This window comes from Macrosteles quadrilineatus, unplaced genomic scaffold, assembly GCF_028750875.1.
Source record: "Macrosteles quadrilineatus isolate MER2022 unplaced genomic scaffold, UCM_ALF_1.0 Scaffold_8__2_contigs__length_117827958, whole genome shotgun sequence".
NCBI lineage: Eukaryota > Metazoa > Arthropoda > Insecta > Hemiptera > Cicadellidae > Macrosteles > Macrosteles quadrilineatus.
The window spans coordinates 89,784,180-89,799,609 of record NW_026542601.1 but is presented as its reverse complement, the minus strand read 5'-3'; the positions used below and the strand labels follow the sequence as shown (position 1 = coordinate 89,799,609).

At 35.2% G+C, this 15,430-nt stretch overlaps 1 protein-coding gene across 1 annotated transcript; it reads left to right on the top strand.

The window, feature by feature from the left end:
* Nucleotides 1-3,642: 3,642 nt before the first annotated feature.
* LOC129000892 (DNA primase large subunit-like) lies at nucleotides 3,643-15,247 on the top strand. Its single transcript, XM_054427967.1, has 9 exons — nucleotides 3,643-3,985; nucleotides 5,739-5,857; nucleotides 7,816-8,031; nucleotides 8,938-9,150; nucleotides 9,924-10,076; nucleotides 10,292-10,471; nucleotides 12,845-13,043; nucleotides 13,656-13,844; nucleotides 14,486-15,247. Exons 1-9 carry the CDS (start codon nucleotides 3,835-3,837, stop codon nucleotides 14,581-14,583), a joined length of 1,518 nt encoding a protein of 505 aa, XP_054283942.1. The 5' UTR covers nucleotides 3,643-3,834; the 3' UTR covers nucleotides 14,584-15,247.
* The last annotated feature ends 183 nt before the right edge of the window (nucleotides 15,248-15,430 follow it).

Below are 15,430 nucleotides of genomic sequence, written 5' to 3'. Positions count from 1 at the left end.
CAATCCTAGTCACCTTGCGTATGAAGGTCTCTGTTTTGAAATGCATTGCTTTGATTTGTTTACTAAAAGAAATTGCTAAAAAATCAAGTATAAAAACATTAAAACTTCACATGTCTTACATATTATAGTGATGTTTTTAAGAGCGGAAACAATCCTAGTCACCTTGCGTATGAAGGTCTCTGTTTTGAAATGCATTGCTTTGATTTGTTTACTAAAAGAAATTGCTAAAAAAACAAGTATAATAACATTAAAACTGTAATCCAAACTTTCAACTATAATCATAATTCAAAAATCTTCCAACTGCAACATTTTGCTTTATTGTAACCTTCTTTCCTGCATGATTATCCACCGATAGCACTGCCTTAATCAAGAGCAGTGTATTAATATATTATTAAGTTTATATAAGGGCGCACTTTGGAGGGCTGTGCCACGCAGGGACTATGCATTGTATGCAGTTAGCTTTGACGGCCCCTGGGGAGACCGACTTCGGAGGCAAAGCTTCCGGGGAGGGGCTAACAGCAGCCTGGTGGCATAAGTGCGGTGCGCGGTTTGATTGATCAAACCATAGCTTTTAGATGAATGAAAAAACAAAAAAAAACAAAAAAAATAATAAAATAAAAAATAAAAAAAAAATATTTATATAAGAATGCCTACACCCTTGTGTGAACATATTAATTGATTTTATGTTTCAGATACCTAGTGCCTCTCACCCGAGAGGCCATTTATGTATGAACAACCAGGTTTGTGTTTATTGTCGAATCTAGTTGTTTCATACTGAAATGGCCAAGCTATTACGACACGACTATTACGGGCGCAAATAAGTAACCTGTTTACCACTCTAGCATAGTTGAAATATCTATATTTCATTCTAAAATACTGCACTACAATTTGTAAATATAGACGTATTTGGTTAGGAATGTCCTTCAGTATATTGAATCCATTCATTATATTTGTTAGCCGAACAAATTTTGACATCTACCATAAGAATCAGTGAAATTATCTTCTAACTGTAAACCAAAACACATCAAACACTGTTCTTTAAAATCATCATCAATTTAATTTTCAACGCTTGATAAATTACACTTTCTGAAAAGTGTCAACAGTTTTGATTATATATAACAGTAATAAACACTGATATCTCTAATATTGTTATAGTCAAATATTGGTACCATCGTTTGTTTTTACGCAATAACAAATCGAAACTATCAATTTTTAACTCACAGCCCGAGACCCGCAACCGTCGAATCACGAGCTAAAAACTACTTTTCAACGCTTGATCATTCAACTTTCAGAAAAGTGTCAAGAGTTTTGATTATATATAACAGTAATAAACACTGATATCTCTAATATTGTTATAGTCAAATATTGGTACCATCGTTTGTTTTTACGCAATAACAAATCGAAACTAGCAATTTTTAACTCACAGCCCGAGACCCGCAACCGTCGAATCACGAGCTAAAAACTACTTTTCAACGCTTGATCATTCAACTTTCAGAAAAGTGTCAAGAGTTTTGATTATATATAACAGTTATAAACACTGATATCTCAAATTGTGTGATAGTCACATATTGGTACCATTGTTTTTTCTTACGTAATAACAAATCGAAAATGACAACTTTTTAACTCGCAGATCCCGAGACCCGCACATGTTGGATCACGAGCCAAATCCTAATTTTCAACGCTTGATAAATCAACTTTCTGGAAAGTGTCAAGAGTTTTCATAATATATATCAGTAGTAAATACTGATATCTCCAATTGTGTGATAGTCACATATTGGTACCATTGTTTTTTCTTACGTAATAACAAATCGAAAATGACAACTTTTTAACTCGCAGATCCCGAGACCCGCACATGCCGTATCGCCGGCTAAAACCTATTTTCAACGCTTGATAAATCAACTTCCTGGAAAGTGTCAAGAGTTTTGATAATATATATCAGTAGTAAACACTGATATCTCCAATTGTGTGATAGTCACATATTGGTACCATTGTTTGTTCTTACGTAATAACAAATCGAAAATGGCAACTTTTTAACTCGCAGATCCCGAGACCCGCACATGTCGGATCACGAGCCTAAACCTAATTTTCGACGCTTGACAAATCAATTTTTTGGAAAGTGTCAAGAGTTTTGATAATATATATCAGTAGTAAACACTGATATCTACAATTGTGTGATAGTCACATATTGGTACCATTGTTTGTTCTTACGTAATAACAAATCGAAAATGACAACTTTTTAACTCGCAGATCCCGAGACACCCACATGTCGGATTACGAGCCAAAACCTAATTTTCGACGCTTGACAAATCAATTTTTTGGAAAGTGTCAAGAGTTTTGATTATATATATCAGTAGTAAACACTGATATCTACAATTGTGTGATAGTCACATATTGGTACCATTGTTTTTTCTTACGTAATAACAAATCGGAAATGACAACTTTTTAACTCGCAGCTCCCGAGACCCGCACATGTCGGATCACGAGCCAAAACCTAATTTTCAACGCTTGACAAATCAATTTTCTGGAAAGTGTCAAGAGTTTTGATAATATATATCAGTAGTAAACACTGATATCTCCAATTGTGTGATAGTCACATATTGGTACCATTGTTTGTTCTTACGTAATAACAAATCGAAAATGGCAACTTTTTAACTCGCAGATCCCGAGACCCGCACATGCCGTATCGCCGGCTAAAACCTATTTTCAACGATTGATAAATCAACTTCCTGGAAAGTGTCAAGAGTTTTGATAATATATATCAGTAGTAAACACTGATATCTACAATTGTGTGATAGTCACATATTGGTACCATTGTTTGTTCTTACGTAATAACAAATCGAAAATGACAACTTTTTAACTCGCAGATCCCGAGACCCGCACATGTCGGATTACGAGCCAAAACCTAATTTTCGACGCTTGACAAATCAATTTTCTGGAAAGTGTCAAGAGTTTTGATTATATATATCAGTAGTAAACACTGATATCTACAATTGTGTGATAGTCACATATTGGTACCATTGTTTTTTCTTACGTAATAACAAATCGAAAATGACAACTTTTTAACTCGCAGATCCCGAGACCCGCACATGACGTATCGCCGGCTAAAACCTATTTTCAACGCTTGATAAATCAACTTCCTGGAAAGTGTCAAGAGTTTTGATAATATATATCAGTAGTAAACACTGATATATCTAATTGTGTGATAGTCACATATCAACAAATCGAAACTGATAGATTTAAAAGTGTAAAATGGTAAAGTGAAAGCAGCTAGTCCAGTTGATCTGGCATTAGAATTTTTCACGAAACTCCGAAGTCTTGTACATTAAAATTAAGTGTTTGTCTATGACTTTTGTACTGAATAGGCTAGTTATTAATAACTTTTCCAATAAGTCTGTTTAAGTTATTGTAAGACAAACATTTTTCGGGTCAATATTATCACCAGTCTACTCACACTAAGACTGAACCATGGACAGAACCAGGACCAAGCACTGGTCTGTTGTAAGTTGAAGCGAGTGTTCCTATTGTTCCCTCCTGACAGTTTTATGACCTAGCATTCGTCAGATGCTCGACAGCTAACTTCAGCCTGGTGAATATTGACTCTACTTGCTACTTCTGCTTTCTGCTAATCTGCTATTCTGCTTTGCTTCTATAAATTTAGCCTTACCTATGTCTTCGTCAATACGGTTCTGCTTGAAATAGCTTACATTTGTTTTGTGAAGTGATACAATGTAAATAACATAATATATATGCGTAGGGTCTCATAGTAAATCAATAGATTTTATCGCGTTCTTTAAAATAATTCAAGGAGGCCTTGTGATATTAGTAGCCTAAATCATGGATTTTAGCAGAAGGAGAGTCGTGCTTACACCTGAACAAGGAGCTTTGGCTGAATTATACCCACACGATCTTCAAATGTACATTGTACCACCTATCAATGATATTTCTCTTTCAGAATTTCAGGAACTTGCGGTTTCTAGACTGACAGGTAGGCCTATGTTCACATCCCTTAACAAAGACCTAGCCTAGACTCAAAGCTGCTTATAGATCAAAGATGTTTTTCCCACTTCCTGTAGCCTACATATAGATTCGACTAGCCTACTTAATAACTTAAAACATGTAAAATTACCATGTAGACCCTAAGTACCTTACCCAAGCTTAAATTGTGATCAAGTTATACAATTTAATTTTAGGTTCATGCATTTTTTCAAGCTTGCACATTCCTTGTGACCTTGAACTATCTCGTTGTCGGCCTTGTCACACACTTAAGTCATACCCCTTAATAGCGATAAAACTACTCAACACGCTACCAACAAATATCCGAGCTCTAAACCCAAAGCAATTCAAATACACTCTTTGCCAGAGCCTACCCAGCAGGCCCTTGTATTCAATAAAAGAACTGTTTGACAAGCAACTTGCCTTCCCAAAAAAAGTCACATCCGTCAGTTCAGTTAAGGCCCAGGGCACACGATGTGGCTGCTTTAAGTTAAACAACAGCCGTTTTTTGACCTCGGCAATGTATTGCAGTGGGGAGGCGCACACGAAACGACTACCTAGTTGTTCACGATATCAAAAACAGTTTGAAACCAGTTCTATACAACCGTGCAGTTGCAGTTGTGTTGCAGACTTTAGTTGCACGAGACCACGTGGTGTTTTGGTGGTATTTTGACGACCGTATAGTGTCGATCGTAAAATGAATGATCAAGAATTCAGCTTGAAGCTTTCTCATTTCAAATTTGAAAAAGATTCAAATTTCCTATCCGACTGTGACAGCTCCCTAGCTGCTACAAACTAGAATTCACATTCTTACTCAAATAAGGGTGAACCCAATGCTCTCTCTGTAACTTACTCTTCGCTGTCTTCGTTATTGATAATAGCTAATAACATCTTCTTTGCCCGAGTCTGACATAATAAGCGCACTTAAGGCCTTAAAACAACACTTTAACTGAGCACTTATATTAACACTCCACTGATTGCACGATAGACGCAACTGATTGTAAAACAGTCACACCATGTGCGGACCAAAGCTTTGTTTCAGTTGCAAACTGGTTTCAGACGCAAATGGTTTACAACAGAAGTTGCAAAACACTTACACCGTGTGCGCTGGGCCTTATCACGTTCAGTGCTGACTACATCAATTGGTATACCAGTTTTTATGAAACTGAACCCATGCCTCCCTCCCTCTCAAGCTACAAGTTATGAAGCTCAAAACTTATGATCAAGTAAAATAGCTTCAAATATGAATTGAATATTTGAACCAGTTAGGTTACTTAAAATATGTAGGTACCTGATCTCTGGAGAGAGGTTTTTGAACATACAGAGTTGACCAAAACTTCATAATCAAACACATACTAATGTCACTACATAATTTCTATACTTTGTCAAACAATAACAGTTATATAACAGTCAGCAATCTGTTTTTAAGTGATCAAAAAAACTGGTATTACAAATTAATTTTCTCTTGTTTATTTACTTAATTATTTTTTCATAGAAATATTTTTAAGTTAGATCTGTCGATGGACAAAGACTAACTAACGTTTTATTAATAGCTAATATTGTAATATTGTAATATTGTAGCGTAATATTGTATTTGCTGAATGTTAAAAAAAAACTGAACAGGTTGTAAATAAAATTGTAATAAAAAAAATTTCCAGGGAGATTTTAAATATGTGTAATAAAAATATACATTATTAGTTTACATTTTAGTCTCCATTTTAATATTAACTCAGACTACTTTACAGTTCTGCGAATCATAGAGCAAGTAAGTTCCCGAGGATTGGCAAAAAACTCAGATGAGTGGAAGAAAGCAGTTGCTGATGAAATCAAGAAACACCCTGGACTTAAATTCTTTCACAAATTGGTAAATGAAAATTTTTATTTCATAATACTAAATTAAGGGTGTTGGCTGAAAATTAGTAGTTTTATGCAATACATTTTTAACTTATAAGGCCATAAATAAGTAAATTACTAATGTTTAAAAAAGGTGACAATTTAGGACATTAGTGAGACTTGATTGCGATGATAAAATGTTATCAACAGGTTTTACCAAGCCATAATCATGTTTTTTCTAAGAGGTTGGTGTATTCTTTAAAACTTTCATTATTAGCACAACCATTTGGGCACCTCAGGACTGTGCTTGGAGCTTGTTAAGTAAAGCAAGGGGTTAGCTGGAACCTTTGAATGAACAGTACCTTACTGATGAATATTTAGTATCACTACTAAGTGTCAGACGTGCTAGTGCCAGAGTCTGAGTATAACTAGATTTACAAAATGATCTGTAAGCCTTATCCAACTTGTTATACAAATTATTAGTGTTAACACTGGGGGGTCACAGGCAAAGAAATCCGGGAATTATGCGAGAATTCAGAAATTTAAAACCGAAAAAAAAATCTTATGTTAGTGCCTGGATTTTTGTTATAGGCTAATATGGATTTTAAGACGAGTTTAGAAATGTTAAACACCCAGCTATGAACTGCTTGTTTGAACGCTCAAAACTTCAGTAGCGCATGAAAACCCCCACTGTTAAGACATTGTTCGAACATCTTCCAAGGTTACAGCAAAATGATTCCAACAACTTCTGGGTAACAGCAAAATTGAGAACATATTCTATCGTATCTGAAGAATTATGTACCTACATATTCCGAGGTCACAGCGAAATCATAAAAAACTTCCATGATCTTTGCAAAATCATTTAAACACCTTTCACGGTCAAGGTGAAATCGATATCATTGTCTGCGGTCGCAGTAAAAGTCGAGAACATCTTCAGCAGTCTCCGCATGGTTGTGAGTATCTTCTATGGTCACAGGAAAATACAAAACATCAGCAAAACATCTATGGTCAAAAACATCAGCAATCACGGCGAAATCATCATCTTGGCATGATTATGGCTAAAGTGTGATCATCACTCACAGTCGCAATGAATTTGTCAATTATTGATCACACAGCTTCCCAAACGCTTGGCTCGACTCAACCCAAGTTGGGCTGAAAAACTCCCCAGGTTTTGCTGTTGGGAAACTGAGAAAAATGAGTAGATTTTTTTCCAGTAGTTCTGTGGTTACCCTGACTGGAAACGCTACAGATGAACTGAAAAGTAAACAGCTAATAAAGACATAATGACAAGACTAACAACACTAAAATCTCAGTGAAGACTGCCCAAGCCTAAATAGTACAATTCTTTGATTAGGTACATCATAAATCAGGTCTCTAAAACGTTATTCTGTAAGGGTGTACAGTAGAACCTCTATTTACCAAAAAAAAGGGAGGGGTCGTACCTGATAACAAAAATACCTGTTAAAAAGGAAGATTGTTTTTTAGCATTGAAGATGTGATAATGGTAACTAAAGCATATTTTTTTTAGGTTATACCATAACACTTAAAATTAATTCAAACTAAGACCTAATATAGCCTAGATACAAATATATCGGTACATTTAGAACATTTATACTATACATTTAAAATATGTTATCTAGTAGCACTTCTTGCCATTGCTTTATTAGAAACGTGTCAGACACCAGTCCCGTCCAGGATTCAAATACTGTAAATCACACTGTAGGGGGTAGTGTTCTTGTAGTTTTATATTGTAGTAGTCAATCGCCTCAATCTAGAATCCTTTGCCACCCTTCCTCAATTACTTTCTCTTTCTTTATCTAAGACATGCTTCGCTGTTTTTATTTTCTTAGGCCGATTCGGGTAATCGGTGTTTTGGTTAAAAGTGATTCGGATGATGGGTTTTCTACTGTAGTTTCTATTAAAATCTTTATGGATACTAAATCTGTACAATCACATTTAAAAAAATTGACATTTCTGTGATTCTTTTAGATTACAAGCCATGGTACTTCTAAAGAGCCAGACTACTCAGCGAGGAAAGCTGACCATATTTCACACTTTGTACTTCGTCTCGCTTTCTGTCGCACTGAGGAGTTGAAAAGATGGTTCATCAGTAGGGAGTTGGATTTATTTAAGTTGAGATGGCTTAATTTGTCAAATGAAGGGAAAGCAGAATTTATTCGGATTAACAATCTCAACTACAAACCAGTAAGTCTGTTAAACTTGTTGATAGTATAAGAATTCAGTGCACAAATTAACTTAAGTTTAAAATATGTTGTTCTTCTTTAGTAAATGTATCATATAGCCTACTATTTTGTTAAACTTAAATCGGCTCAAAGTTTACTCAATACTTAAAAGTAGTAGCATCATCAATAAACTGTTGTGTTCTGCTAGGAAACGTTTCCAAAAATAAAAAACAAATAAATGCTGTTATAAATGTAGTGTTTAGGATAATAAATTTGCTATTAGGTATTTCCATACTCTTAGTGCCATCGTGTCTACTATCTTTTACCTCCAGAGATTTGAAACAGGATCTAGTTTTGCACAGCAGTTCTAAATTTGCAGTTTTTGCAGGTCTAGTTTGTTTTTAACTGGGAATCAAATAAGCGGTGAATGCTAAGCGTGTTTATATTGAAACTTACGTGATCAACTCAGTAGCTGAGTCGAGTCTATTAACCACAATGTCCGCAGATCAATAAAAAAGACACTACTGTAGCTTTTGATGGTTTGAAACAGGATTCAGCTGTCCTTGATCATTGGTTTTAATAAATGGTCTTGGCTAAAAAGAAACAGCTGATTTGTGTCAGTAACAAAGCAACATTGTTATCCCACCCTACTCTTATTACCCATCCTGCATTTATGTTAAGCTTAAAATAACAAAGTACATAATTTTCTTGATAAAGTGATTAACTTAATTAACACAGAGTGAGTAGAGTATGTGTACGCACCACATTTGTTAAGTGCCATAATAAGAGACCCGCAATTGTTAAAAAAGTGCCATAATAAGAGACCCACTTGTTGCTTAGTCAGTCTGATTCTAGACAGCGTGGTCCCGCTATGTAAAAAATCCCATTTAAATATGCCCCTTTGTAATGAAATAACTTTCTTTTTCAGATACCGTCTGAAGATTTGAGTCAAATTGTTGAGATGTCGTACGGGGTGATTTCCAGTTCATTGGATTACTACAAGGTGTCTTTCACTACAGTATTGGACTTGGTGAGAAGTCGCAAAGTGTTCTTACACTTGGGATATGCTTACATCACAAACAACGAGATTATTTCAGTTATACTTACTATGGTTAGAAACAGGCTTTCAAACGAGTTATCGGTAAGTAAATAAATATTTGCAGTGTTTGAGAAGTCTTAACCTTAAAGACCTAAATCTAATATTTGTATGTAATAACCTAAATCTGTTCTTGTGTGTATGTATGTATGTATGTATGTGTGTGTCTGTCTGTATATGTGTGGATGTGTACAGAGCTACAGACCACACCAGTAGTCCGACTTAGATGAAATTTGGTATGTAGGTACAGTATTAATACTATTAATTCATGGTATCTCCCAGGCGTTTTTCTTTCATTTTCATTTTTAATGATGATTTTACTTATATAAACTCATCAAATAGCGGAAAAATCCCATTTTCTCAAAAATGGCCCGAACAATTTTGATAAAAATTTCATTTAGTAGGGCCTATGTTATATTAGCCCTTTGAATTGTGAAAATGGTATGACTCCATTCGGTTAAAAAATTATTGTAACCTATTTAGTTTTTCCATAAAATAACAGAAAATTGAATTTTAAAAGAACCGGTTTTGATTAAAATTAGTGGTATGTTATGGTCTTTATAGTTCTAAATAAAATAGTGCGACCCCCAATGCTGTAAAAATTACGGTTCAAAAGTTATTGCAACTTTTGTGATTTTTCCTATAAAATATCATAGTTCCTATACTGGAGGATTAGCTGGTTCAGGGCTGTTTTACCATTAGTTTGATTGTTAACCAGTGATAACTCAGGTTTGCAGTTTTTAACAGTGAACAGAATGTATTATTTACCAAATTCTTTGAATCTCGTAAGTAAAATAATGCCATTATATATTTTACAGAGGACTGCACGACTACTTCCATCCATGGAAGCTACTGGGGAAGACCAAGACAGAATCTTTAGATATTTGAAGTCCCTCCCTCATGCATACATTGGTGAAGACTATTCAACCAGGAAATCTGGAGACAAAGTTCCAATAGAGTGTATTGATTCTGTGAGTATGAAATTATTCAACGTTAAATGATTGATTCAATCCAACAAGCTTCCAATAATAAAGCTTACTTGGGGTTATTATACGTGTGGTGCTACAGCCTACAACACATCTTTTCCAGTCTTTATGTCTGTTACGCTAGTTTGTACAGTGACCGAGGAAGTCATAATTTTTTTACATACTAAAACTAAATCAGTTAAAATTTGTTGTATTTTTAGCTTGCGAGGCAGAGCTTCCCACTTTGTATGCGGCAGTTGCACTACAGACTGCGCCAGGATCACAAGTTGCGTCATCACGGTCGGCTACAGTACGCTATGTTCCTCAAAGGTATTGGAGTCACGTTGGAAGACATCACCACCATGTGGCGCGAGGAGTGGGCCAAAGTGGAACCGGAAAAGGTGACTTTCAGATTGTTGGTAGCTAAACGGTTACAGTTCCCCGTTCCCCTGCCAGGGTGTAGATAGCTGGGTAGCTGAGTTTATATAATACTTGCCTTGTAATTAGAAGGTCGCCAGTTTGGTACTGTGCAAAGCTAGAAAATCTTAAATACTTCAAAACTGGACCCATCTGTCCTTGGATTTTTAATAAATGGTTCTGGCTGGAAACCCCACTGATCTTAATAACAGTCGTCTCATTCGTTCAATACTTAACCTTCACTTAAAAAAAAAATCTAATACACACTCTGGTGTATTGTCTGTCAGGGTGTGAATGTAATCTAGTAAAACACCACATATCCACGGCTTGAATATCCTAAGAAAATATTTTGAAACATTGGGTTTTACATAAAACATGTCTTTATATTATATATATATACAGGGATAGTAAAAAGTGTGGAGACCCCCTGTTATTTTTTTAACAGCCCATACTAGAAAAACTAAACTCGGCACACCTTTATGGCATGTTATGAAGTACTTTTTAGGCATAACTGGCACTTGGCGTTCATCCCCAAGATGGGGGATTTTGGGGGAAACTAAAACATTTCAAATACAAAGACCCATCGAGTGACCGCTCATTCTGAAGGTCATAATAAAAGAAAAGTAACAACGCAAACTATAGGTCTCTATCTTAACACAGTGAAATATGGCAGCTAATTGAATATAAAATATAAGTTACTAGCAGAGTAACCGTCCTTCGTACGGGGTTGGAATATAAGTTTGAATGCTTATTGCAATTCCCTACTCAAGCTTTGCATTTGCAATGGGGGAGGACACAGTTTGATAAAATTTGCTTCTTTAAATTTACAGTACAGTATACTATAGCCACGCCTGCCTACTATTTGTTAGTAAACATCTACCATAGCCATATAGTTCTACCACTTCACCTAAACAATATAGAAAAATAAATTATTAACATTCGCAAAATATCACAAATGATTCATGATTCATGAAATTAAAAATATAAACATAACTGAGTTCAAAATAGCTGTTTTCATAAATGTTACAAAGATTGTGCTGCACCCTGTTGGCAAATCTTATAACTTTTTAAGCTTTTGCATACAATAGAACACACTTTTTAGTTGAACCAGCTGACTAAATTCTTTAATTCTCTTCAAATACGAATACTCATAAGGTTAACATGGGGAACTATAAAGCCACTGGGGCGGAGCCCAAAAGGATTTTTGAGATAAGAATATGCCTATATGTTAATCGGGAATGTGAGCTATCATCATGCCAAATTTCAGCCCAATCCGTCCAGTAGTTTATGCGTGATTGAACTTCTAACAAACAAACAAACACACAAACTTTCACATTTATAATATTAGTAAGATAAGATTTCCAATTTCTAAAGATTTCAATCAGCTTCTATTTTTTACTGCATTGAGATAGAAACCTCTAGTTTGCGTTGTTAGTTTTCGTTTACCAGGACCTTCAAAATGAGGGGTCACTCAATGGGGCTTATCATTTAAAACTTTTAAGTTTCCCCCAAAATCCCCCATTTTGAGTTTGGTAAGCATGTGGCTATTAGGCTTAAAAAGTACTTCATAACATGCCAAAAAGGTGTGTGGAGTTTATTTTACCTAGTTAGAGGCGCTACAAAATTTGCAGCAGGTCTCCAGACCTGGTAAGCTGTAAGTTAAATTGAACTTCTGAGAATTTTAATTGGCTGCCATTTTTTACTGGATTGAGATGAAGACCTCTAGTTTGCGTTTTTGGTTTTCTTTTACCAGGACCTTCAAAATGAGGGGTCACTCGATGGGTCTTTGTATTTGAAATTTTTTAGTTTCCCAAAAATCCCCCATTTTGGGGATGTACACCAAGTGACGGTTATGCCCAAAAAGTACTTCATAACATGTCATAAAGGTGTGCCGAGTTTAGTTTTTCTAGTATGGGCGGTTAAAAAAATAACAGGGGGTCTCCACACTTTTTACTAACCCTGTATATATATTATATATGGTACCTAGTCATTTAAAAAAAAATTGATCATACCTATCACTTGTTTATCTCAAAGAGGAAAAGGGCACTGATAAGGATTTAAACTAGTTTAAACCAGGTACATCAGTAACAAAAATTTTTGTGATAAAGTTGTAAAATCTTGCTGGTTAATTGGCTTCCGAATCATCAGAATTATCAAGTTAACTTTAGGTTACAGGTTTTGCTCTTGGCACAAACTATCATGTAGTGTAACTTTTCTATCGCTTTTTCTTGCTGCAACCAATTCTCGCTCCATTTATAGCAGCACAAAACTACAATTACACTAGTATCGTTCAGGCAGGTGCAGATAATATTGGGTTTACTATTAAATGTTTTTAAAATATGTTTACACTTTTACAGTTTGAAAAAGGCGGTGTTGCCTACCTTCTGAGGCACAGTTACGGCAAGGAGGGTAAGAGGACGAACTACACGCCTCATAGCTGTATGAAGATTATCAATGCCAGCGTGACGACAGGTGATCAGCACGGTTGTCCATTCAAACACAATGATGTGTCTACAATCCGCCTGCAACTTAACCAAAGCAACGTACCCGCTGCAGGTTGGTTTACCACTACATTACAACAGATAACTATAATTATAAAATATAGTTTTGCCTGTACCATGACAATATATGGATAAAGTTTGGGGTTATTGTTACATCTTAAAAACAGCCAAAATGAGTCAGGTAGATTAATTTCTGTGTGTCTATTATTGATGCGCAAGGTGGTGATGCACAAACCTTTAGAGAGTTATGTTTACAACAAATGGCCACACAAAGTAAAAACTAAGACTAGAATTGCAATGAATATTTGGACTGCCGCCGTCGGTGCAATATTGATTTTGTTTTGCCTTTCACCAGAAATTACTATTCTTTTAAAGTGATTTTGATTCTGGATCGTAAATCAATAGTTTTAACCAGTTGTTTTAGATCAAAACGTGGTTAAATTAAAATTCCTGCAATATCTGGTTTTTACCTAAATGTAAATAACCAAATGGTTCATTTTCAAATCAAATACCAATTTATTGACAATTGCAGGAGATAGGAAGAGTTGTCATTAGGCTATTTTCTTGTAAAAGTTTTAAACCTTGTATTTTGAAGGATATTTACTCTCTTGTTACAGCAATAAAGTAATGTGGGTTTGTTTACAATTAACAATTTATCATGAAACAGATGTCCAAGAGACAGTTGACCTGATCAACAGAGGACATTACCAGCTGGCCTGCACCAAGTACTTTGAACTGACCCACGGACAACCTCCAGAGCGGCTGATCAACCATCCCAACCAGTACTTTGAGGATAGTCAAAATGTGAAGAGCGGAAAGGCTGGTGTACGGAAGAAAGAGATTACAGCCATTACAGGTAATATTTTAAATGAGTATCCAGAAGAGGGCATACTCATACCCCTAAACTCCATAATTTGTAATAGTGACTGTTTCTTTGCATGCAGCATACATGCAAAAATGCAATGTATTGGTTCAGAGATTTGAGAGTTTCAGACTCAATTACTAAGTCAATGATTTCCCCTAGTGCATTGTCCAGTTTTCAAAATATGAGTGAAGCTGGACTTCAATAACTTCAGCTTTGCAAATGAAAAAAAAAAACTTATCCAAGATTATATTTCAAGACAAAAAAATCAACCATATCAGTTGCTTGAAACAGATCCCTATAGTCGGGACCACGAAAGTTTGCAGTTGGCGGCAGCCAATCACAAGACAAGGCTAGTGCAACGTTGTCATATCGCCCTCATCATTGACGACACTAATTAACAACTAAACTATATTTTCAAAAAAGCTGGTATTATTAGATTTGGCAACACCGCACTGTCCTCATTGGCTCCTTCGAAGTCACGTGGTAAATAGGCTCCTCCCTTAACTGCAAACTTTCGTGGTCCCGACTTTAGTTCCCTATTTTGTTCCATTCTCCATTCAGTATTTTCTGTACTTTAAAGTTGTTTGTGGTTGTTAGAAACTCTTAATTTTGTTTCTAATTTTTGTTTTCAGCGACCCCAGTTGCTGCTACTAGTTCAAAGTCTGATGGACAACAGGACGTGTGGGGTGACTTAGCCGATGATGATCTTATGAGTGTTGACATGCAGTGAAAAGATACATTGTATGATTTAGAAAGTAATGTGTGATTGTCTTACTACAACATCTATGTTAATTAGAATTATGTCCTACAAACTTTAAACATTAAAAAGTTGATTGCGCATGCGCATAAATGGTCCAATATATATTTTGTTAGAGTTCTGAGCAAAGAATTGTTTATAAGTTTGTTAGGTTGTTGTTATAGATTTAAATTATTTTGTACCGTATTGTAATTGATTAATGGGCCCATGTTTTCTCTTTGAAGACTTTGCTGTATCTTTTTACCTTAACATGTACATTGTATGGTAGTCGATTCAGGACAATCTTAGAAAGAAAAGTTGTGTCAGTTTGTGGTTACTTGTAAATTCTTTAGAAAAACAATACTTTTACTTAGTTGTTTGAAAATAACAAACAAAATATCAATATGTTCACATTTAGACAATATTTTTCCACTAATTGATTGTAAGCATCATTGGTTCTAACTTTATTTCCATATTAATTAATTACTGTAAGCCATTATAAAATTTGTGATTGCCATTAAGGCAAATTGAAACCAATAAATTACTTAACACATGTGTTACAAATCTGTTTGATTCAAATACACACTAACTCTTTCAGTTTTTATATGTTATGCTGGGCAATACTTATTTTCTTTTACACATATTAAGTTACATTTAAATATTTTCAAATTAAATTTCCATCACACTATGAATAACATAAGAGTTTAGAGTGCACACTAGTATCTCATCCTAATATGGGCTTCTAAAGCAAATTGAAAGTTCTAGACTAGGACGAAATCAAACATTAAGCTACAAACATCCAACCAGCTACTTGGCCGAGTTAAATTTGAAATATAACTTT

What these genes read in the sequence shown, in the direction of transcription:
- LOC129000892 (XM_054427967.1), top strand. Translation starts at nt 3,835, where the DNA reads ATGGATTTTAGCAGAAGGAGAGTCGTGCTTACACCTGAACAAGGAGCT. An exon ending in CAATAGAGTGTATTGATTCT is followed by an intron (nt 10,077 to 10,291) that starts GTGAGTATGAAA and finishes TTGTATTTTTAG; the next exon opens with CTTGCGAGGCAGAGCTTCCC. An exon ending in AAGCAACGTACCCGCTGCAG is followed by an intron (nt 13,044 to 13,655) that starts GTTGGTTTACCA and finishes ATCATGAAACAG; the next exon opens with ATGTCCAAGAGACAGTTGAC.